This window comes from Astyanax mexicanus, chromosome 22 (assembly GCF_023375975.1).
Source record: "Astyanax mexicanus isolate ESR-SI-001 chromosome 22, AstMex3_surface, whole genome shotgun sequence".
Classification (NCBI taxonomy): domain Eukaryota; kingdom Metazoa; phylum Chordata; class Actinopteri; order Characiformes; family Acestrorhamphidae; genus Astyanax; species Astyanax mexicanus.
The window spans coordinates 32,419,697-32,443,453 of record NC_064429.1 but is presented as its reverse complement, the minus strand read 5'-3'; the positions used below and the strand labels follow the sequence as shown (position 1 = coordinate 32,443,453).

General features: G+C 42.3%; 1 protein-coding gene across 1 annotated transcript in view; it reads left to right on the top strand.

The window, feature by feature from the left end:
- Positions 1-23,757, top strand: part of scarf2 (scavenger receptor class F, member 2) — a 76,172-nt gene that overhangs the window by 16,145 nt on the left and 36,270 nt on the right. The window contains exons 2-6 of the mRNA XM_022668430.2: positions 15,760-15,818; positions 18,818-18,919; positions 21,148-21,667; positions 22,472-22,690; positions 22,839-22,967. Coding sequence (XP_022524151.2) covers positions 15,760-15,818; positions 18,818-18,919; positions 21,148-21,667; positions 22,472-22,690; positions 22,839-22,967 — 1,029 coding nt within the window. The remainder of the gene's footprint in view (positions 1-15,759; positions 15,819-18,817; positions 18,920-21,147; positions 21,668-22,471; positions 22,691-22,838; positions 22,968-23,757) is intronic.

Below are 23,757 nucleotides of genomic sequence, written 5' to 3'. Positions count from 1 at the left end.
CTAATTCAGAGCTTCGGGCATGGAGCCATTTAAACCAGTGACGGTAAACGCTAACCAGTAAAAACCTGACCCTTTTTTAAGAGCCCCAATACTTTTATGATTGTTTTATTTCTTCCTTTTGTGTGTAAATCATAAGAAAAAAGGAAACTAAAGTTGCTTTACCGTCCCATACTACTCCCACAGTTAGCAATTAGCAATGATGCTAAGGTTGCTAACGATTAAACAAGCATTAATTTTCTCTTTTGTGTAGGAATTGAAAGAATAAGAATAATATTGCTTGACTTGTCTGTAACACATACAGTTAGCAATTAGCAATGATACCAAGGTCGCTAAAGGTTGAGGCTTTAGTCAATTGAAAAATGTAGTTTTCTCTTTTGTGTTGGAATTAAAAGAAAAAGGGAGCTAAAGTTGATTTACTTTTCCATGTTACACACACAGTTAGCAATTAGCAATGACGCTAAGGTTGCTAAAGGTTGAACAAGCTTTAGGCAATGTAAAACTTTACAAAGCTAAAGTTGCTTTACCTCCCATGCTACACCCACAGTTAGCAATTAGCAATGATGCTAAAGTTGCTCAAGATTAAACATTCATTTTCTCTTTTGTGTAGGCATTGAAAGAATAAAAGGATAGTTAAAAGGAAGTTCCTTTACTTGTCAATGTTACATCCACAGTTAGCAATTAGCAATGATGCTAAGGTTGCTAAAGATTAAACAAGCTTTAGGTAATGTAAAATGTTTTTTAAAAAAAGCTAAAGTTATGTTCCCTCTCCATGCTACACCCACAGTTATCAATTAGCAATTATGCTAAGGTTGCTAAAGGTTGAACAAGCTTTATGCAATGTATAACGTTTGTTAGAAAAAAAAAAGCTTAACTTATGTTACCTCTTACAGTTACACATACAGTTAGCCGTTAGCAATGATGCTAAGGTTGCTAAAGGTTAAACAAGCTTTAGGAAATGGAAAACCTTTGTTAAAAAAAGCTAAAGTTTTGTTACCTCTTCATGTTACACCCACAGTTAGCAATTATGCTAAGGTTGCTAAAGGTTAAACAAGCTTTAGGCAATGTAAAACTTTACAAAGCTAAAGTTGCTTTACCTCCCATGCTACACCCACAGTTAGCAATTAGCAATGATGCTAGGGTTGCTAAAGATTAAACAAGCTTCAGGCAATGTTAAACTTTTGTTAGAAATAAAAAAGGTTAAGTTATGTTACCTCTTCATGTTACACCCACAGTTAGCAATTAGCTATTATGCTAGGGTTGCTAAAGATTAAACAAGCTTCAGGCAATGTAAAACGTTTGTTAGAAATAAAGGCTAAAGTTGATTTACTTGTCCATGTTACCTTCACAGTTATCAATTAGCTGTTATGCTAAGGTTGCTAAAAGTGGAACAAGCTTTAGGTAATGTAAAACATTTTTTTTAGAAAAAAGCTAAAGTTATGTTACATATTTATTTTATGACCAAAGTTATCAGTTAGCAATTATGCTAAGGTTGCTAAAGATTGAACAAGCTTTTGTTTTTTCTTTTGTGTTGGAATTGAAAGAAAAAGGAAGCTAATTTACTATTCCATGCTTTACCCACAGATAGCAATTAGCAATGATGCAAAAGGCAAAATCAGTTAATACAGCCAGATTAGCATGCATTTGAGACAAGACCTTACATTTGTCCTACAGCAGCGGTTCTGAACTGGTCTCAGCCAAGGACCCACATTTTCTCATGGTCATTAAGTCGACCCACTTTTATAGAATACAAACCAAATTCATTTATTTTTGAAAAATAGCCTTTAAAAACCCGTTTAAACATATATGCATGCAACCTGAATTTAAGTGCATTTTCTTTTCTAAGAAACTGAGGAGGAACATTATTACACAACTACATATATGTATATACGTTACTACAATAAAATGAAATATTAATACTACATAAAATAATTAATGCCACAAAATTAGATATTTCACTTTTCCTAATCCCCCTACGAACGTGTTACAGAGCACAAACCCGACTTTTAACTAAATAATAAACAGAAGAAAAGAATAAAATATAATAAAAGATACAGGTCTGTATCTGTCTCTGCTGAGATGCACAAAAGCGCTGCACTGTTAAGATACGAATGTGCCAAAGTCAGAGCTCACCCGGCTCTTAAAGGGAATGACAACTGACACACTGATTGGTTTATTTCACGTTACGAACAAAATGAACCACACCCATGATTAATTAAGATAATTAGTTTATGCTTTTTGTGTGTTTCGAGCTGCGCAAGGTGTATTTTTTGGTCCTCACGATACCAAAGACACACCAACATGCCCTAAATCCATCAGTGCGATACACAATCGACTGGTGCACTATAGATCACTACAGTAGTGCTCCAGGCCTTTTGGATGAGTGGATCTTGGCGTCACACTACCCAAGTTTATATCAAGTTTCATTCCTGTCAACTGATTCCTTCTGGGTCCAAGTATTATTATGATTATTATATATTTTTTTTAAAGCGCTGCCACTATGAGCAGGATAACGCTGGTTTGAATCTGAATCCCGGTCATGCAGCTTGCTTGGCATCAGCTGCCAAAGCCCTGAGAGAGAGAGAGAGAGAGAGAGAGAGCACAGTTGGCCATGCTCTCTCTCTCTCTCTCTCTCTGTCTCTCTGGGTGGGTACAGTAGAGTAGATGGTGCTCTTTCCCCTTATCACTCCTAGGGTGATGTGGATCAGCACAAGGCTGCATCTGTGAGCTGATGTATCAGAACCGAGTCGCTGCGCTTTCCTCCGAGTGTTAGCGCACTGTGATGCTACTCGGCAATGCTGGGGAGAAAATGGGGAACAATAATGATAATAAGTGTAGTTTTAAGTGTAGTTTACATGCTAAATTACAGCCTTCCTACAGCTAACGCTAGTTTACGAAGTGTTACGAAGGACCAGAGGCCTGGGCCTAAGATTCTTTATACATCTGGTCCTCAGTCTGCTGTTTTTCTGGCTTCTATCCTCCAGAATTTTCTTTTTTTTTCGTTCTTTTTGCAACCAAGTCTGCTCAGAATGCAGGTTTGCGACAGAAAACAGTGGAACTAATGGCCTCAGCATGTGGCCTTCTTCTGAACCGCCTCCCCGCCACCACCACCACCAGCGCTCCATGTCGCATGATCTCTCCCAAGGCCGTCTCTTCAAACGGCGTGTTTATCCTGCGTGTCAGCTGCTCAGCAGAACCAACAGGCGTTTACTGTGCATGTGTGTGTGTGTGTATCTGTGCATGTACATCTGTGTTTACGTGTGCGAGTACAGTGCGTGGGTGATATGTGGAGCATCTGCCGTGGTGTTTGAGAGGAGCTGCAGATGGTACCCAGACATGTGGAGAATTCCGAGCAGAACCACATGAATGAATGATGGGACCTACAGTAAGATCACTCAGGGACAGGAGGAATTTGGGTCAGAGGCTCGGCAGCGTCTGCTGACTCCAGAGGTTTTTTTTCAGCTGTATTCAGGATTAGTACTGAAAGCAGAAAATCAGAGTAATGGTGGATAGGCCTGTCACAATAATAACATTATCGTCTTAACGTTAAATAAATGGACACGACCGTAATCATTTTAATAATTGTTCATTGTGTTTGCACTTCAATCAATCAATCAATCCACCTTTATTTTAAATTATAAAAACAAGCAAACAATGTAAGATTTAATTAAGAAAAGATTAAATAAATCAAAATAATAGAATATGCAAACAGGCTAAAATATATAGCAATAAAACAAAGAGAAATACGTAGAACAATAAAATATAAACACAGTTAAAAAAAGGACTAAAATCACAATTATAAAAAAAAAAGTAAATGATGGAACTAAAAATAAATAAATAAATAAATAATAATAATAATAATAATAATAATAATAATAATAATAATAATAATAATAATAATAATAATAATAATAATAATAAAACAAAAGGAAGAAAATAAATGAAATAAAAATGCAAAAGGCCAAAAATAAAAAGCAGTAACAAAACAAATAAAAGGATGAAATGAATAAAATAAAAGGGCTTAATTGGTAAACATAAAATAAGATAAATAAAAAGACAAAATAACTAAAGTAAATAACAAGGTAAAAGAAAAACTCAACTAAAAACATAAAGAAACATAGTAATGGCCCAGTGCGGCTCTAGTCGCTTAGTTGTAGTCTTATAGGTCCGTGTTGTCTCAGCCTTCCTCTCACCATCAGCGCATCTCTCGAGTAAAGGCTGAGGTTGGGTCTTGTTGGGTCCAACGAGTGCCAGCTGGGACAAACCGGGGCTGTTAAGGTGAAAACCTCTGGAATATAATCAAGACTTGGAAGATGGATGATCACAAGCCATCAAACCAAGCTTGAATTTTTGCACCAGGAGTAAAGGCATAAAGTTATCCAAAAGCAGTGTGTAAGACTGGTGGAGGGAGGAGAACATGATGCCAAGATGCATGAAAACTGTGATTAAAAACCAGGGTTATTCCATCAAATATTGATTTCTGAATTCTTAAAACTTTAAGAATATGAACTTGTTTTTTTCTTTGCATTATTCGAGGTCTGAAAGCTCTGTATTTTTTTTTTTTTGTTATTTCAGCCATTTCTCATTTTCTGCAAATAAATGCAGAGAGAGAGAGAGAGCAAGGCCAATTGTGCTCTCTCAGGGCTCTGGCAGCTGAGGGCAAGCTGCATGACCGGGATTCAAACCAGCGATCTCTTGGTCATAGTGGCCGTTGGACCACTTGAAGCCCATATGAAGAAAAACATATGGAATTATTTAGTTAACAGAAAAAAAAGTGTTAAACAAGCCAATATATGTTTTATATTTTAGATTTTCTTCAAAGTTGCACCTTTTACTTAGATGACAGTTTTGCACATCTCTGCTGGATTTTCTCAGTCAGTTTTATGAGGTAGAGTCATCTGGAATTCAGGCTTTCAGTTAACAGCTGTGCTGAACTCGTCAAGAGTTAATTACTTGAATTTCTTGTCTCTTAATAAAGTGTTTGAGAGCATCAGTTGTAAAGTAGTGAAGAGGTAGAGTTACAGGTATACAGTGAATTATAGCTCTATTTGAGTAATGTTCTAATCCAGATTATGAAAAACAAGAAATTCCCAGCTAAGTAAATAAAAAAAATGACTGTGAGAAATGAAGGTCAGTCAATCCAAAAGTCAAGATATTTGAAATTATCCTCAAGAAATTTCACCACAAAGACCATCAAAACCATTATAATGATAGAACGGGCACTCATCAGGACTGCCTCAGGAAAGGAAGAGCGAGAGCTCCCTCTGTTGCGCAAGATAAGTTCATCAGCCTCAGAAAACACTTTTAAGTTACTACATGATTTCTTATACACTGTTCCTTCGTAGTCTGGATCACTACATTTTTTTTTATTTATTTTACCAAATTTATTGATTTAATTAGTGTGATTGCAGTAATGCAATCACAGTATTGTTCTTCTTAAGTCTTATTCTTCTTCTTCTTCTTATTATTATTAGTGTGATTGCAGTAATGCAATCACAGTATTGTTCTTCTTAAGTCTTATTCTTCTTCTTCTTATTAGTGTGATTGCAGTAATGCAATCACAGTATTGTTCTTCTTAAGTCTTATTCTTATTATTATTATTATTATTATTATTATTATTCCACCTGTTTTTTGTCCGGTTAACTAGTGCCGCAGTTTTCGAAATATCGACTTCGTTCAAAAGAGAAAACGTGCGTCCATATCGGGAATGGTGGGCTTGTATACAGCTTTCCGATCGGACTTACGTTTTTCGTAAAAACTTCGTAAGTACGCGTTTTTTTGCCCATAGAAAATGAATGGGCAGAACTTTGCACGTCCGTGGACGTCGCAATTTTTGAAATACTAAGATGAAACCAATTGAGGACCTGTAGAACTTATTGAGCTCTTTCCGAAAATATGCGTTACGAAAAGTTACGACGTACGGATTTCGTACGAATGTCGTACGAAGTGGCCCCATTGGAATGAATGGGGCCAATCGGAGGACGGCAGCTAGATCGAAGGACAGGTAGCTAGAACTCCAGTACTTTGAGTGTATGGAGCAGCTATGGGATAAAACAGCATTAGGTCAAAAGTTTGGACACCCCGGCCCCCCAGTACTGTGTGTAATGGAGCCACGGGTCAAAAGTTTGGACACCCCGGCCCCCCAGTACTGTGTGTAATGGAGCCACGGGTCAAAAGTTTGGACACCCCCGAACGGCCAGAGCAACCTAGCGTGCATAGCTGATTGATGTATTTGCACGTTGCGTAGCAACGTGCAAACACCATTTAATCAAATTTATGCATATACATCACCTAGCAACCACCTAGAAACACCATAGCAACCACCCTGGATACCATAGCAACACCTTAGCAACCGCCTAGCAACACCATAGCAACCACCTAGCAACCATCTAGCAACACCTTAGCAACCACCCCAGATACCATAGCAACACCTTAGCAACCGCCTAGCAACACCCTAGCAACCACCTAGCAACCACCTAGCAACACCTTAGCAACCACCCCGGATACCATAGCAACACCTTAGCAACCGCCTAGCAACACCCTAGCAACCACCTAGCAACCACCTAGCAACACCTTAGCAACCACCCCGGATACCATAGCAACACCTTAGCAACCGCCTAGCAACACCCTAGCAACCACCTAGCAACACCTTAGCAACCACCCCAGATACCATAGCAACACCTTAGCAACCGCCTAGCAACACCTTAGCAACCACCTAGCAACCACTTAGCAACACCTTAGCAACCACCCCGGATACCATAGCCACACCTTAGCAACCACTTAGCAACACCTTAGCAACACCACAGCAAATACCAGCCAGCACTGCAATCACACTCGCAGTTTCTGTAGGAACTGCAATCTAGTTATTATTATTATTATTATTATTCCACCTGTTTTTTGTCCGGTTAACTAGTGCCGCAGTTTTCGAAATATCGACTTCGTTCAAAAGAGAAAACGTGCGTCCATATCGGGAATGGTGGGCTTGTATACAGCTTTCCGATCGGACTTACGTTTTTCGTAAAAACTTCGTAAGTACGCGTTTTTTTGCCCATTGAAAATGAATGGGCAGAACTTTGCACGCCCGTGGACGTCGCAATTTTTGAAATACGAAGATGAAACCAATTGAGGACCTGTAGAACTTATTGAGCTCTTTCCGAAAATATGCGTTACGAAAAGTTACGACGTACGGATTTCGTACGAATGTCGTACGAAGTGGCCCCATTGGAATGAATGGGGCCAATCGGAGGACGGCAGCTAGATCGAAGGACAGGTAGCTAGAACTCCAGTACTGTGAGTGTATGGAGCAGCTATGGGATAAATCAGCGTTAGGTCAAAAGTTTGGACACCACGGCCCCCCCCCCAGTAATGTGTGTAATGGAGCCATGGGTCAAAAGTTTGGACACCCCGGCCCCCCAGTACTGTGTGTAATGGAGCCACGGGTCAAAAGTTTGGACACCCCCGAACGGCCAGAGCAACCTAGCGTGCATAGCTGATTGATGTATTTGCACGTTGCGTAGCAACGTGCAAACACCATTTAATCTAATTTATGCATATAAATCACCTAGCAACCAACTAGAAACACCATAGCAACCACCACAGATACCATAGCAACACCTTAGCAACCGCCTAGCAACACCTTAGCAACCACCTAGCAACACCTTAGCAACCTCCCCGGATACCATAGCAACACCTTAGCAACCGCCTAGCAACACCCTAGCAACCACCTAGCAACCACCTAGCAACACCTTAGCAACCACCCCGGATACCATAGCAACACCTTAGCAACTGCCTAGCAACCACCTAGCAACACCTTAGCAACACCTTAGCAACCGCCTAGCAACACCTTAGCAACCACCTAGCAACACCTTAGCAACCACCCCGGATACCATAGCAACACCTTAGCAACCGCCTAGCAACACCCTAGCAACCACCTAGCAACCACCTAGCAACACCTTAGCAACCACCCCGGATACCATAGCAACACCTTAGCAACCGCCTAGCAACACCCTAGCAACCACCTAGCAACCACCTAGCAACACCTTAGCAACCACCCCGGATACCATAGCAACACCTTAGCAACCACCTAGCAACTGCTTAGTTATGACCTACCAACCACTTAGCAACACCAAAGCAACCACCCTGGATACCATAGCAACACCTTAGCAACCGCCTAGCAACACCCTAGCAACCACCTAGCAACCACCTAGCAACACCTTAGCAACCACCCCGGATACCATAGCAACACCTTAGCAACCACCTAGCAACTGCTTAGTTATGACCTACCAACCACTTAGCAACACCAAAGCAACCACCCTGGATACCATAGCAACACCTTAGCAACTGCCTAGCAACACCCTAGCAACCACCTAGCAACCACCTAGCAACACCTGAGCAACCACCCCGGATACCATAGCAACACCTTAGCAACCGCCTAGCAACACCCTAGCAACCACCTAGCAACCACCTACCAACACCTTAGCAACCACCCCGGATACCATAGCAACACCTTAGCAACCGCCTAGCAACACCCTAGCAACCACCTAGCAACCACCTAGCAACATCTTAGCAACCACCCCGGATACCGTAGCAACACCTTAGCAACCGCCTAGCAACACCCTAGCAACCACCTAGCAACCACCTAGCAACACCTTAGCAACCACCCCGGATACCATAGCAACACCTTAGCAACCGCCTAGCAACACCCTAGCAACCACCTAGCAACCACCTAGCAACACCTTAGCAACCACCCCGGATACCATAGCAACACCTTAGCAACCGCCTAGCAACACCCTAGCAACCACCTAGCAACACCTTAGCAACCACCCCGGATACCATAGCAACACCTTAGCAACCGCCTAGCAACACCTTAGCAACCACCTAGCAACCACCTAGGAACACCTTAGCAACCACCCCGGATACCATAGCAACACCTTAGCAACCGCCTAGCAACACCTTAGCAACCACCTAGCAACCACCTAGCAACACCTTAGCAACCACCCCGGATACCATAGCAACACCTTAGCAACCGCCTAGCAACACCCTAGCAACCACCTAGCAACCACCTAGCAACACCTTAGCAACCACCTAGCAACACCTTAGCAACCACCCCGGATACCATAGCAACACCTTAGCAACCGCCTAGCAACACCCTAGCAACCACCTAGCAACCACCTAGCAACACCTTAGCAACCACCCCGGATACCATAGCAACACCTTAGCAACCGCCTAGCAACACCCTAGCAACCACCTAGCAACCACCTAGCAACACCTTAGCAACCACCCCGGATACCATAGCAACACCTTAGCAACCGCCTAGCAACACCCTAGCAACCACCTAGCAACCACCTAGCAACACCTTAGCAACCACCCCGGATACCATAGCAACACCTTAGCAACCGCCTAGCAACACCCTAGCAACCACATAGCAACCACCTAGCAACACCTTAGCAACCACCCCGGATACCATAGCAACACCTTAGCAACCGCCTAGCAACACCTTAGCAACCACCTAGCAACCACCTAGCAACACCTTAGCAACCACCTAGCAACACCTTAGCAACCACCCAAGATACCATAGCAACACCTTAGCAACCGCCTAGCAACACCTTAGCAACCACCTAGCAACATCTTAGCAACCACCACGGATACCATAGCAACACCTTAGCAACACCTTAGCAGATACCAGCCAGCACTGCAATCACACTCGCAGTTTCTGCAGGAACTGCAATCTAGTTATTAGTGTGATTGCAGTAATGCAATCACAGTATTGTTCTTCTTAAGTCTTATTCTTCTTCTTCTTATTATTATTATTATTATTATTATTCCACCTGTTTTTTGTCCGGTTAACTAGTGCCGCAGTTTTCGAAATATCGACTTCGTTCAAAAGAGAAAACGTGCGTCCATATCGGGAATGGTGGGCTTGTATACAGCTTTCCGATCGGACTTACGTTTTTCGTAAAAACTTCGTAAGTACGCGTTTTTTTGCCCATTGAAAATGAATGGGCAGAACTTTGCACGCCCGTGGACGTCGCAATTTTTGAAATACGAAGATGAAACCAATTGAGGACCTGTAGAACTTATTGAGCTCTTTCCGAAAATATGCGTTACGAAAAGTTACGACGTACGGATTTCGTACGAATGTCGTACGAAGTGGCCCCATTGGAATGAATGGGGCCAATCGGAGGACGGCAGCTAGATCGAAGGACAGGTAGCTAGAACTCCAGTACTGTGAGTGTATGGAGCAGCTATGGGATAAATCAGCGTTAGGTCAAAAGTTTGGACACCACGGCCCCCCCCCCAGTAATGTGTGTAATGGAGCCATGGGTCAAAAGTTTGGACACCCCGGCCCCCCAGTACTGTGTGTAATGGAGCCACGGGTCAAAAGTTTGGACACCCCCGAACGGCCAGAGCAACCTAGCGTGCATAGCTGATTGATGTATTTGCACGTTGCGTAGCAACGTGCAAACACCATTTAATCTAATTTATGCATATAAATCACCTAGCAACCAACTAGAAACACCATAGCAACCACCACAGATACCATAGCAACACCTTAGCAACCGCCTAGCAACACCTTAGCAACCACCTAGCAACACCTTAGCAACCTCCCCGGATACCATAGCAACACCTTAGCAACCGCCTAGCAACACCCTAGCAACCACCTAGCAACCACCTAGCAACACCTTAGCAACCACCCCGGATACCATAGCAACACCTTAGCAACTGCCTAGCAACCACCTAGCAACACCTTAGCAACACCTTAGCAACCGCCTAGCAACACCTTAGCAACCACCTAGCAACACCTTAGCAACCACCCCGGATACCATAGCAACACCTTAGCAACCGCCTAGCAACACCCTAGCAACCACCTAGCAACCACCTAGCAACACCTTAGCAACCACCCCGGATACCATAGCAACACCTTAGCAACCGCCTAGCAACACCCTAGCAACCACCTAGCAACCACCTAGCAACACCTTAGCAACCACCCCGGATACCATAGCAACACCTTAGCAACCACCTAGCAACTGCTTAGTTATGACCTACCAACCACTTAGCAACACCAAAGCAACCACCCTGGATACCATAGCAACACCTTAGCAACCGCCTAGCAACACCCTAGCAACCACCTAGCAACCACCTAGCAACACCTTAGCAACCACCCCGGATACCATAGCAACACCTTAGCAACCACCTAGCAACTGCTTAGTTATGACCTACCAACCACTTAGCAACACCAAAGCAACCACCCTGGATACCATAGCAACACCTTAGCAACTGCCTAGCAACACCCTAGCAACCACCTAGCAACCACCTAGCAACACCTGAGCAACCACCCCGGATACCATAGCAACACCTTAGCAACCGCCTAGCAACACCCTAGCAACCACCTAGCAACCACCTACCAACACCTTAGCAACCACCCCGGATACCATAGCAACACCTTAGCAACCGCCTAGCAACACCCTAGCAACCACCTAGCAACCACCTAGCAACATCTTAGCAACCACCCCGGATACCGTAGCAACACCTTAGCAACCGCCTAGCAACACCCTAGCAACCACCTAGCAACCACCTAGCAACACCTTAGCAACCACCCCGGATACCATAGCAACACCTTAGCAACCGCCTAGCAACACCCTAGCAACCACCTAGCAACCACCTAGCAACACCTTAGCAACCACCCCGGATACCATAGCAACACCTTAGCAACCGCCTAGCAACACCCTAGCAACCACCTAGCAACACCTTAGCAACCACCCCGGATACCATAGCAACACCTTAGCAACCGCCTAGCAACACCTTAGCAACCACCTAGCAACCACCTAGGAACACCTTAGCAACCACCCCGGATACCATAGCAACACCTTAGCAACCGCCTAGCAACACCTTAGCAACCACCTAGCAACCACCTAGCAACACCTTAGCAACCACCCCGGATACCATAGCAACACCTTAGCAACCGCCTAGCAACACCCTAGCAACCACCTAGCAACCACCTAGCAACACCTTAGCAACCACCTAGCAACACCTTAGCAACCACCCCGGATACCATAGCAACACCTTAGCAACCGCCTAGCAACACCCTAGCAACCACCTAGCAACCACCTAGCAACACCTTAGCAACCACCCCGGATACCATAGCAACACCTTAGCAACCGCCTAGCAACACCCTAGCAACCACCTAGCAACCACCTAGCAACACCTTAGCAACCACCCCGGATACCATAGCAACACCTTAGCAACCGCCTAGCAACACCCTAGCAACCACCTAGCAACCACCTAGCAACACCTTAGCAACCACCCCGGATACCATAGCAACACCTTAGCAACCGCCTAGCAACACCCTAGCAACCACATAGCAACCACCTAGCAACACCTTAGCAACCACCCCGGATACCATAGCAACACCTTAGCAACCGCCTAGCAACACCTTAGCAACCACCTAGCAACCACCTAGCAACACCTTAGCAACCACCTAGCAACACCTTAGCAACCACCCAAGATACCATAGCAACACCTTAGCAACCGCCTAGCAACACCTTAGCAACCACCTAGCAACATCTTAGCAACCACCACGGATACCATAGCAACACCTTAGCAACACCTTAGCAGATACCAGCCAGCACTGCAATCACACTCGCAGTTTCTGCAGGAACTGCAATCTAGTTATTATTATTATTCCACCTGTTTTTTGTCCGGTTAACTAGTGCCGCAGTTTTCGAAATATCGACTTCGTTCAAAAGAGAAAACGTGCGTCCATATCGGGAATGGTGGGCTTGTATACAGCTTTCCGATCGGACTTACGTTTTTCGTAAAAACTTCGTAAGTACGCGTTTTTTTGCCCATTGAAAATGAATGGGCAGAACTTTGCACGCCCGTGGACGTCGCAATTTTTGAAATACGAAGATGAAACCAATTGAGGACCTGTAGAACTTATTGAGCTCTTTCCGAAAATATGCGTTACGAAAAGTTACGACGTACGGATTTCGTACGAATGTCGTACGAAGTGGCCCCATTGGAATGAATGGGGCCAATCGGAGGACGGCAGCTAGATCGAAGGACAGGTAGCTAGAACTCCAGTACTGTGTGTAATGGAGCAGCTATGGGATTAATCAGCGTTAGGTCAAAAGTTTGGACACCCTGGCCCCCCCCAGTACTGTGTGTAATGGAGCCATGGGTCAAAAGTTTGGACACCCCGGCCCCCCAGTACTGTGTGTAATGGAGCCACGGGTCAAAAGTTTGGACACCCCCGAACGGCCAGAGCAACCTAGCGTGCATAGCTGATTGATGTATTTGCACGTTGCGTAGCAACGTGCAAACACCATTTAATCTAATTTATGCATATAAATCACCTAGCAACCACCTAGAAACACCATAGCAACCACCACAGATACCATAGCAACACCTTAGCAACCGCCTAACAACACCTTAGCAACCACCTAGCAACCACCTAGCAACACCTTAGCAACCTCCCCGGATACCATAGCAACACCTTAGCAACCGCCTAGCAACACCTTAGCAACCGCATAGCAACCACTTAGCAACACCTTAGCAACCACCCCGGATACCATAGCAACACCTTAGCAACCGCCTAGCAACCACCTAGCAACACCTTAGCAACCACCCCGGATACCATAGCAACACCTTAGCAACCGCCTAGCAACACCCTAGCAACACCCTAGCAACACCTTAGCAACCACCCCGGATACCATAGCAACACCTTAGCAACCGCCTAGCAACACCCTAGCAACCACCTAGCAACCACCTAGCAACACCTTAGCAACCACCCCGGATACCATAGCAACACCTTAGCAACCGCCTAGCAACACCTTAGCAACCACCTAGCAACCACCTAGCAACACCTTAGCAACCACCCCGGATACCATAGCAACACCTTAGCAACCGCCTAGCAACACCCTAGCAACAACCTAGCAACCACCTAGCAACACCTTAGCAACCACCCTGGATACCATAGCAACACCTTAGCAACCGCCTAGCAACACCCTAGCAACCACCTAGCAACCACCTAGCAACACCTTAGCAACCACCCCGGATACCATAGCAACACCTTAGCAACTGCCTAGCAACACCCTAGCAACCACCTAGCAACACCTTAGCAACCACCCTGGATACCATAGCAACACCTTAGCAACCGCCTAGCAACACCTTAGCAACCACCTAGCAACCACTTAGCAACACCTTAGCAACCACCCCGGACACCATAGCAACACCTTAGCAACCGCCTAGCAACCACCTAGCAACCACCTAGCAACACCTTAGCAACCACCCCGGATACCATAGCAACACCTTAGCAACCACCTAGCAACACCCTACCAACCACCTAGCAACCACCTAGCAACACCTTAGCAACCACCCCGGATACCATAGCAACACCTTAGCAACCACCTAGCAACAACTTAGCAACCACCCCGGATACCATAGCAACACCTTAGCAACCGCATAGCAACACCTTAGCAACCACCTAGCAACCACCTAGCAACACCTTAGCAACCACCCCGGATACCATAGCAACACCTTAGCAACCGCCTAGCAACACCCTAGCAACCACCTAGCAACCACCTAGCAACACCTTAGCAACCACCCCGGATACCATAGCAACACCTTAGCAACCGCCTAGCAACACCTTAGCAACCACCTAGCAACCACCTAGCAACACCTTAGCAACCACCCCGGATACCATAGCAACACCTTAGCAACCGCCTAGCAACACCCTAGCAACCACCTAGCAACCACCTAGCAACACCTTAGCAACCACCCCGGATACCATAGCAACACCTTAGCAACCGCCTAGCAACACCTTAGCAACCACCTAGCAACACCTTAGCAACCACCCCAAATACCATAGCAACACCTTAGCAACCGCCTAGCAACACCTTAGCAACCGCCTAGCAACACCTTAGCAACCGCCTAGCAACACCTTAGCAACCACCTAGCAACCACTTAGCAACACCTTAGCAGCCACCCCAGATACCATAGCAACACCTTAGCAACTGCCTAGCAACACCCTAGCAACCACCTAGCAACCACCTAGCAACACCTTAGCAACCACCCCGGATACCATAGCAACACCTTAGCAACCACCTAGCAACACCTTAGCAACCACCTAGCAACACCATAGCAGATACCAGCCAGCACTGCAATCACACTCGCAGTTTCTGTAGGAACTGCAATCTAGTTCCATTTTAATATCGTTAAAAGATGTTGGGTTTTTGATCTGATGAAAATTCCTAGATTTTATGATTTTACAATGTAGATGGCAAAATAAAAGACTATAGAAAACTTCTTTTTTTTTCAAAATAGTTTTCATACAGTATTTCTGCGCATTTTTGTTACCATAGTAACAAAGGGCTCTTTTAAAATGTAACAATCATTTAAACAGTTATGTCAAACCGACCACAAGGGTTACCACAGCAACCACTCGTCAACACCTAGGCAACCACCTAAGACTGTCTAAGACATCATACTAACCACAAGGGATACAGTTGCAACCACCTAGCTACATGTGTCACCAACCAACCACTTCATCATAGCAACACCATAGCAACCGGATAGCAACAGCATAGGAACCTTCTAAAATGATACAGCAATTATATAGCTTATATTACTTTAGCTATTCAACCAGTTTCAGCAGCTCCAATTCCAGATTAATGACTTATGATAATTTGGTGCACATTATCTTACAAACAATGCAAGATAATGAATTTAAAATATGTTTTTCATCTGTTTTCTTTTTTGTAGGACACCAGCGTTTGTGTGCTGCAGTGGTTGGGGACAGCTAGGAGACGAGTGTTTAACAGGTAAGAAGCCAAACCTTCATCATACTTCTTTCATAAAGTACTTTAAATAACTTTTTTATCCATTAAGTGGTACTTCTGTTGTTATTCTCCTGTTATGTCCCTTGTTCTGCACAATTTAGTGTTTTCTTCTTCGTTCTTTAACTCTAGAGAAGAGGTTCTCAACTGGTCTAAGCCAACAACCCAAACCAAACAAATATATTTTTGAAAAATAGCCTTTAGAAACCTATTTAACCTATTAACATGCCTTGACATGTATTCAGGCTACAGGTGTAGGTGATCCAAAAAAAAACCCTTATTCTATGCAGTAAAATAAGTTAACTTCCACAAAACTTTGAGGTAGTAAAGGGCAATTTGATGATCATGATTAATTTGTTTATTTTGAATTAGAGTTTTAATGTGATTTTAAAAATGGAGAAATTGCAATTTTACATACATATATTTCATCTTTTTAGTCTAAAATATCTGAAAACGCTACTCATTTCTGAAGTGTTTATCCGTTTAACCTTGGTTACCGGCGCTTCCCACACATCATACAACGTGCGCACATGATATGTGTGCTGAGCTCGTACCAAAAAAGGTCTCAGGTGAGGATCAGCGGATTAATTGTGGAAAACAGTAATAATCTCTCCTTCAAAGTTACTTCTGTGACTCGTTTAGTGCGTTATTTCTCTATTTTCAGTCACAAACCCGCGTTCTGAAATATAATCCAGTGTTTTTTTATCTATTTATTTATTTATTACAGGTTAACCTAGTTTTGTACGGAGGACCAAAATGACATAAGTATAAAAAATAAATGCACATATAAATGTAGAAATAAATAAATAAATATATTAATAAATGCACATATAAATGAATAAATAAATAGATGTTAAAATAAATAAATGAATAAACAAATAAATGCACATATAGATGAATAAATAAATAAATAAATAAATAATATATAAATAAATAAATGAGAAATGTATTTATTAATTAATTTATTTATTTACCTAAACAATTATTTATGCCTTTATTTATTTATTTATTTATTTATTTATTTATTCATTCATTCATTTATATGTGCATTTATGTATATATTTATTTATTTATTTATACTAACGTCATTTTTGGTCCTCCATATTTTTAAACCATTTCTTTGTCATCTGGCATTTGATTTTTAGCAGGGGTGTATTTAGGAAAATATTGATTTTAAAATGAAGTTCAGTAAAGAGCGAATTTTATGATTTTATTCATTATACTTTGACATTAGCAGATTTACTTGACAATTTTCTATACTTTCTATTACAATTACAATTATGCTTTTCAGTAATGTTTTGGCTAGATTTTCTCAGTAGGTTTTATGAGGTAGAGTTTCCTGGAATTCAGGCTTTCAGTTAACAGCTGTGCTGCTGAACTCATCAAGAGTTAATTACTTGAATTTCTTGTCTCTTAATAAAGTGTTTGAGAGCATCAGTTAAAGTAAAGTAGTGAAGAGGTAGAGTTACAGGTATACAGTGAATTATAGCTCTATTTGAGTAATGTTCTAATCCAGATTATGAGAAGAACTACTCAAACTTTATTTATAAAGCTCTCTTTACACAACCTACAAAGTGCTGTACATACAAAGTCTAATGACTACATATAAATACATACAACCAAAACATAGGTAAAATAAATCACTTACTGTAAATAACATTAAAATAAGTAGCCTGACATAAAAGTGAGATAAAATAAAGAAAAAAGTGCTAAAACACAAGTAAACTAAAATGCATAGCAACAAATATAGAATAAATCAACCACTAAACCAACCCAGTAACTCACTGTTCAAAAGCAAGTTTTTATAAGTGAGTTTTTAGACCTAGACCTGGCCCGCTGTTAAGCAGGTTTTTATAATGTGAGATTCAAAGTTTGAACGCTAGGTGTCAGAAACGGGCCAAAGAGTCTAAAAGCAGAGAGAGTGCGCATTTCTAGCGCAGAAAAACAGGCAAAAGAGTCTAAAAGCGGAGAGAGTGCGCATTTCTAGCACAGAAAAACGGCCCAAGAAACTAAAAGCGGAGAGAGTGCGCTTTTCTAGCACAGAAAAACGGCCCAAGAAACTAAAAGCGGAGAGAGTGCACATTTCTAGGGCAGAAAAACGGGCCAAAGAGTCTAAAAGCGGAGAGAGTGCGCATTTCTAGCACAGAAAAATGGGGCAAAAGAGTCTAAAAGTGGAGAGGGTGCTCAGTTTTAGCGCAGAAAAACAGGGCAAAAGAGTCTAAAAGCGGAGAGAGTGCGCATTTCTAGCACAGAAAAACAGGGCAAAAGAGTCTAAAAGCGGAGAGGGTGCGCATTTCTAGCGTAGAAAAACGGGCCAAAGAGTCTAAAAGTTGCCGTAATTAAGGAGCTTAATATTAAGAGACATCATGAACTGAAACATCAATTTGAAAAATCTTAGTTTACACAACACTGTCGAAGATAAAGATAGTAAGTCAAGTAAAATAGTGTGTAAATGAAAGTAATCAGTAAAATTTATTATTTAAAGGGGTATATTTCATTATTTGTTTTATTACAGAGTCTGTGGCCCGTGACTTCAAATATATTTCTCCTTCTGGCCCCCAACAAAAAAAGTTTGGACACCCCTGCTCTACATGATTCCTAATGTGTTCCTTCATAGTTTGGATCACTTCAGTATTGTTTTACTGTGTAGGAAAAGTTTAAAAAATCGAAACATTGAACGCAAACATGTGTTCAAACCAAACTGATGCTCTCAAACACTTTATTAAGAGGCAAGAAATTCAAGTACATATTAGCTCTTGGTGAGTTCAGCAGCACAGCTGTTAACTGAACACCTGAATTCCAGTTGACTCTACCTCATAAATCTGAGGTTTGTAAAGTGAAATCAGTCTTCACGCTGCAGTAATGTGCAGTTTTATAAAGCTCTGACCCTCAATTTGTCCTGCAGAGCTTATCTCTCGACCCTCGCCGACCCTCATCATGTTCTGCTGAGTCTCATTTCCTTCTTCTCCTCTTTTTTCCTCCAGCTCTCTGTGAGGGTAATTTCACCTGTAAGGAGAACGAGGTCTGCGTCCGACCCAACGAGTGCCGCTGCCGCCACGGGTATTTCGGAGCCAGCTGTGACACCAGTAAGAGGCCATGTTGTGTTACGACTTCCTTCCTCTCTGACATTTTTGGGATTCTTTACGAATGGAAATGGATGTGCCAACTGTGAAATCCAGCGTTGCATCGAAACAGCCACAGGCTGAGCTGACTTACAGTCTTTAGAGTCTTTGAAGCCTCTTCTAAAGTCTTTTTTTTAATGTTCTCTAGTGATGCATACAGAAATTAAGCTTATAATTATGTTTTTATATTAGGAGTATTAGTGTTTTGTCTGCTTAAATGTACGAGTTTGGTCTTATGCTGCATTCTGTTTCCCCAAGAAATTGGAAATGTTTTTTATTGTTTTTCTTTAGCAATTACATATCCTCTTGAGACCCTACGTCCTCATAACTGTACATTAAATTTCTGCTTCTCTGCACCATGATAATAAATTATTATAATATATATTTTTTTAAACGTTTACCCTTTGGTCTCATGTAGAGATACTGTCCATAACAACCAGTGTTTACATAACAACATTATCCTCAATTGATTAAAAAAAAAAAGATGGCAGGAATCCCACTCAGAGGTTTTCACAGCCAGTCCAGGCAGATAAATGGTCCAGGTAACAATTCTCATTGAATTTTATGTTTAAAAAAGTAGTTAATTTTATTCACTGTAGAGTTGGGTCCTTCTGTTCCCAAATGGCAAGGATAATTTTTACTTGTTTTACTACTCTCCCCATATAAGGACATTGTTTTTTTGCAAAAACAATTTCCTGTACGTAAGTCAAAGTTTAGTTTTTATACTTGGTAGCTCCTGCTAGTCTCAAATTGCTAGGATAAATTAAAAATACACGCTAAGCTAGTCTGGGTCTCAGGAGGATATGAAGCATAAAATCCAACTTTTGGAAGTGTTAAAGATTAAATTTTCTTCTTGGAATTCTGACAAAGTCTGAAAGTCCGACACCCAAGTTTAAATGGACTGCAGCATTAATAGGCTTATTGGATAATTTATCATTTTAGCTTATCAATTCAAGCTGTTTTTAGTTGATTTTATTAGAAATTCTGACCTTGTAACCTTGAATTTTTGGCCATTTTATATTATATTATATATATTATTATTATTATATTTATATATATATATTATATTATATTATATTATATTATTTTTTGACACCAATCATATTCTGTAGGTTCACTTTGTAGGCCTAGACATAGCAGTGTAAGAACGTTGTTGAGGTACTTTTAGTAAGTTTTTAATAGGGCTATCAGCATTAAAGGGTTAATGCACGCAATTAATTTAAAATCAGTAGCATTTTATCATTTTTTACGCAAATTAAATACGCCACCAAGTTTGATCCCAACTTCCACTGTAATCTGCCCCGCCCCCACCCAATGCTCAGATTGTTTTTCTGGAGTGGTTCGCTTGTGGTGAGAACGTCATCTAGTCTCGATCCGACCCAGCTATCAAATATACTCATTTTTAATTGAGCTAAACTGCTAATTAGTCAAAGTTTAATCTGATATATCAGCCAGATAATATACAGCTATGAAAAAAACGCTGTCTCTGCTGCTCCATGCTGTTTACACACTAAGCACAGTATGTGCAGCGTTTACTGCTCACATCTGAACTAAACTAAACATTTAAATAGCCACTATAAAAAATTGCGTTTTAAGAGGAACAAGTGTGATTAATCGCAGTTAATCACAGAATATTGTTGTGATTAATCAAACAAACAAAAAAAAATCAGTTGACACTACTATGTTCATCTGCTGAACGTCTTAACGTAACGTAAACTCCACACATTGTTCTACACAAAATTCTATGCAAACTTCTTTCTGCCTTATATTAGAACTTGACATCAACCCAATTTTACTGTATATAGCTAATGGATATGTGACTTACATTTCCAACAATGTATACACAGTATTGGGTTTTGACATCAAACCCATTTTCATTTTTAACTACTGTTCAGCATCTGTGCAACATTAGAGTCATGTTTCAGAAATCAGATTGACCTCCAGTGCTTAGTTTAGCAATTAAATGGTTTTGTCATGATTATTTCCTATTGACTTCCACTGGGTTAGATTACTAAGACTAAGAGAGGGATCGGATCAGTGAAGTAAGTGCTCTTATAGTAAGCATTTTTTTGTTAAAATGGCCAATCATTGTAGGTACAGTTGTACAATTACTAGGTACAGTTTTTTTTTTTTTCATACTATGAATTCCAACGCCAATTGTTTTGCATCTCTTCTCTTCCCTGAACCTCCAGAGTGTCCTGCTCAGTTCTGGGGTCCGGACTGCAAGGGCAAGTGCATGTGCCACCCCAACGGCAAGTGCGACGATGTGACGGGCAAGTGCACGTGCAACCCCAACCGCTGGGGCGAGAACTGCGAGAAGCCATGCGGCTGCCAGAAGGGCAAGTGCGACCAGGAGACGGGCAAGTGCACCTGCCACCCGGGTTTCTGGGGGCCGCACTGCAGCAACAACTGCTACTGCAGCGCCAGCTCGGTGTGCGACCAGAGCTCGGGCCGCTGCCTCTGCCAGCCCGGCTGGTACGGGCGCAACTGCGCCGCCCAGTGCTCCTGCAACAACTCGCCCTGCGAGCAGTTCACGGGCCGCTGCCAGTGCCGGGAGAGGCTGTGGGGGCCGAACTGCGACCGGTACTGCCAGTGCGTCCACGGCAAGTGCAACCCGGCGGATGGCTCATGTACCTGCAAGCCGGGCTACAGGGGGAAGTTCTGCAGGGAGCCGTGCCCCGCCGGGTTCTACGGGCAGAACTGCAGGAACAGGTGAGTCAAGTCAAGAGTCAAGAAAAACAAAAGGGTTCGGAGTAGGGATGGGAATGGGAATGGGTCTTAAAGAAAAACTACCACTGTGCAGAGATCATCTAAGACACCAGATCTAGTTAACAAAGATCTACAGGAGCATCTGGACTGTAGACTCTCCAGGGTGGTAGACTTTGAGCACTGGGATTTGGAGACCTTGAGGACTTAGAGTTATGAAATGATTAAACAAGATCATTCTGATTGCCCTTGATCTAAGGCAGGGGTCGGCAATAGGCCAGATGTGGCCCGCAAGCATGAAACATCTGGCCCGTGAGGTTGAGACTTGAACTATAATGAACGCTAGTGTAAAAAAATAAAAATAAAATGCTTCTCTGGCTAGCTTTTGTTTATAAACCTCCCCTGTCACTCTGTTGGGCTCGACGTGACTATACGTTTTTCTCATAAGGGCATTTGTCCCAATTCCCTAGCTAGGGTAGGCAGGGGTAGTGTATTGGACCACGACCCTGACAACCAGGGTTCGATACCGTGTGAGAAGCGGGTTTATTTGTGGGTTTATTTATACATTTATTTATTCCTTTCTTCTTGGGTTAACCTGCTTTGAGATCAACTGTTCTGCAATTGAGTTCAACAACCCTCTGGGCTGGAGAGCTACTAGTCTGTAGCACTCCATCCCACCATTACACTTCTTCATTTTCCAAAACAGATTTTTTTTTTTTGTGGCCCGCCACATAATGGCTTGGAAAGTTTCTGCCCCGCAGCCAAACTTAATTGTCAACCCCTGATCTAAAGCATCTTTTTTTCCCACAGGTGTGGTCACTGTAAAGGTCAGCAGCCTTGTAAGGTGACGGAGGGACGCTGCGTTACCTGCGAGAGAGGCTGGAACGGCACCAAGTGTGATCAGATGTGTGCTCCTGGATTTTTCGGGGAAAACTGCAATGACGAATGTCCACCGTGTAAAGACGGTCACTTCTGCGACCGCATCAATGGGAAGTGCTCCCACTGCAATCCCGGCTGGATCGGAGATCGGTAAGATTTGAACGATGCTTTTGTTGATTTCACCCGAATAATTTTAATGGATTTTCCCATCAATGAAGTTTAAAAAATTACATTATGTTCCAACACCCTCCTGACCTCCCTTCTACATCTATTTACTTCTATTTTTTTTGTTTTGTAGCTGTGAAGTTCGCTGTCCCAACGGCACGTATGGAGATAACTGTGCGAACGACTGCAGCCACTGCTTTAATGGAGACTGCCACTTCGCTACAGGAGAGTGCCTCTGCGACTCCGGCTTTCACGGAACTTAGTAAGTTACTTATTTCATCATTTAAATCAAGGCTGAATGTAAATAGATGTAAATTTTTGCTTGGGTATTTTTTTAGGAAAGGAGGCCTTTAAACTGACATGTTTAAAGAATGAAAATCAGAGCCAGAAAAGGTTTTACAAAGAGAACTTTTCCAAATTACCAATTTCTTTTACACTTATACACAAAATATAATTCTATTTGTTGACTCTTGTACACTGTTCTAGAATGTCCCTTCTCCTTTTACACTGTTCTAGAATGTCTGTCCTCCATTCATAAAATTCTTGAATATCCGTCCTTAGTTCATACAGTTTTAGAATGTGTCCTTTATTCATTAAGTTCTAAAATGTCCATCCTCCATTCATACAGTTCTAGAACATTCATCTTCTATTTGTTAAGTTCTAGAATCTCCTTCCTTCATCCTTGCTGTTCTAGAATATCCATCCTTCATTTATAAAGTTCTAGAATGTCTATTGTCCATTCATACAGTTCTAGAATGTCCGTACTCCAATCATAAAGTTCCAGAATGTCTGTCCTCCATTCATACAGTTCTAAAACATCCATCCTCTATTCATTAAGTTCTAGAATGTCCGTCCTTCATTCTCACTGTTCTAGAATGTCTGTCCTCCATTCATAAAGATCTAGAATGTCCTTCCTCAATTCACACTGTTTTAGAATGTCTGTCCTCTATTCATACAATTCTAGAATGTTCATCCTCCATTCACACTGTTCTAGAATGTCTGTCCTCTGTTTATACAGATCTAGAATGTCCGTTCTCTATTCATACAGTTCT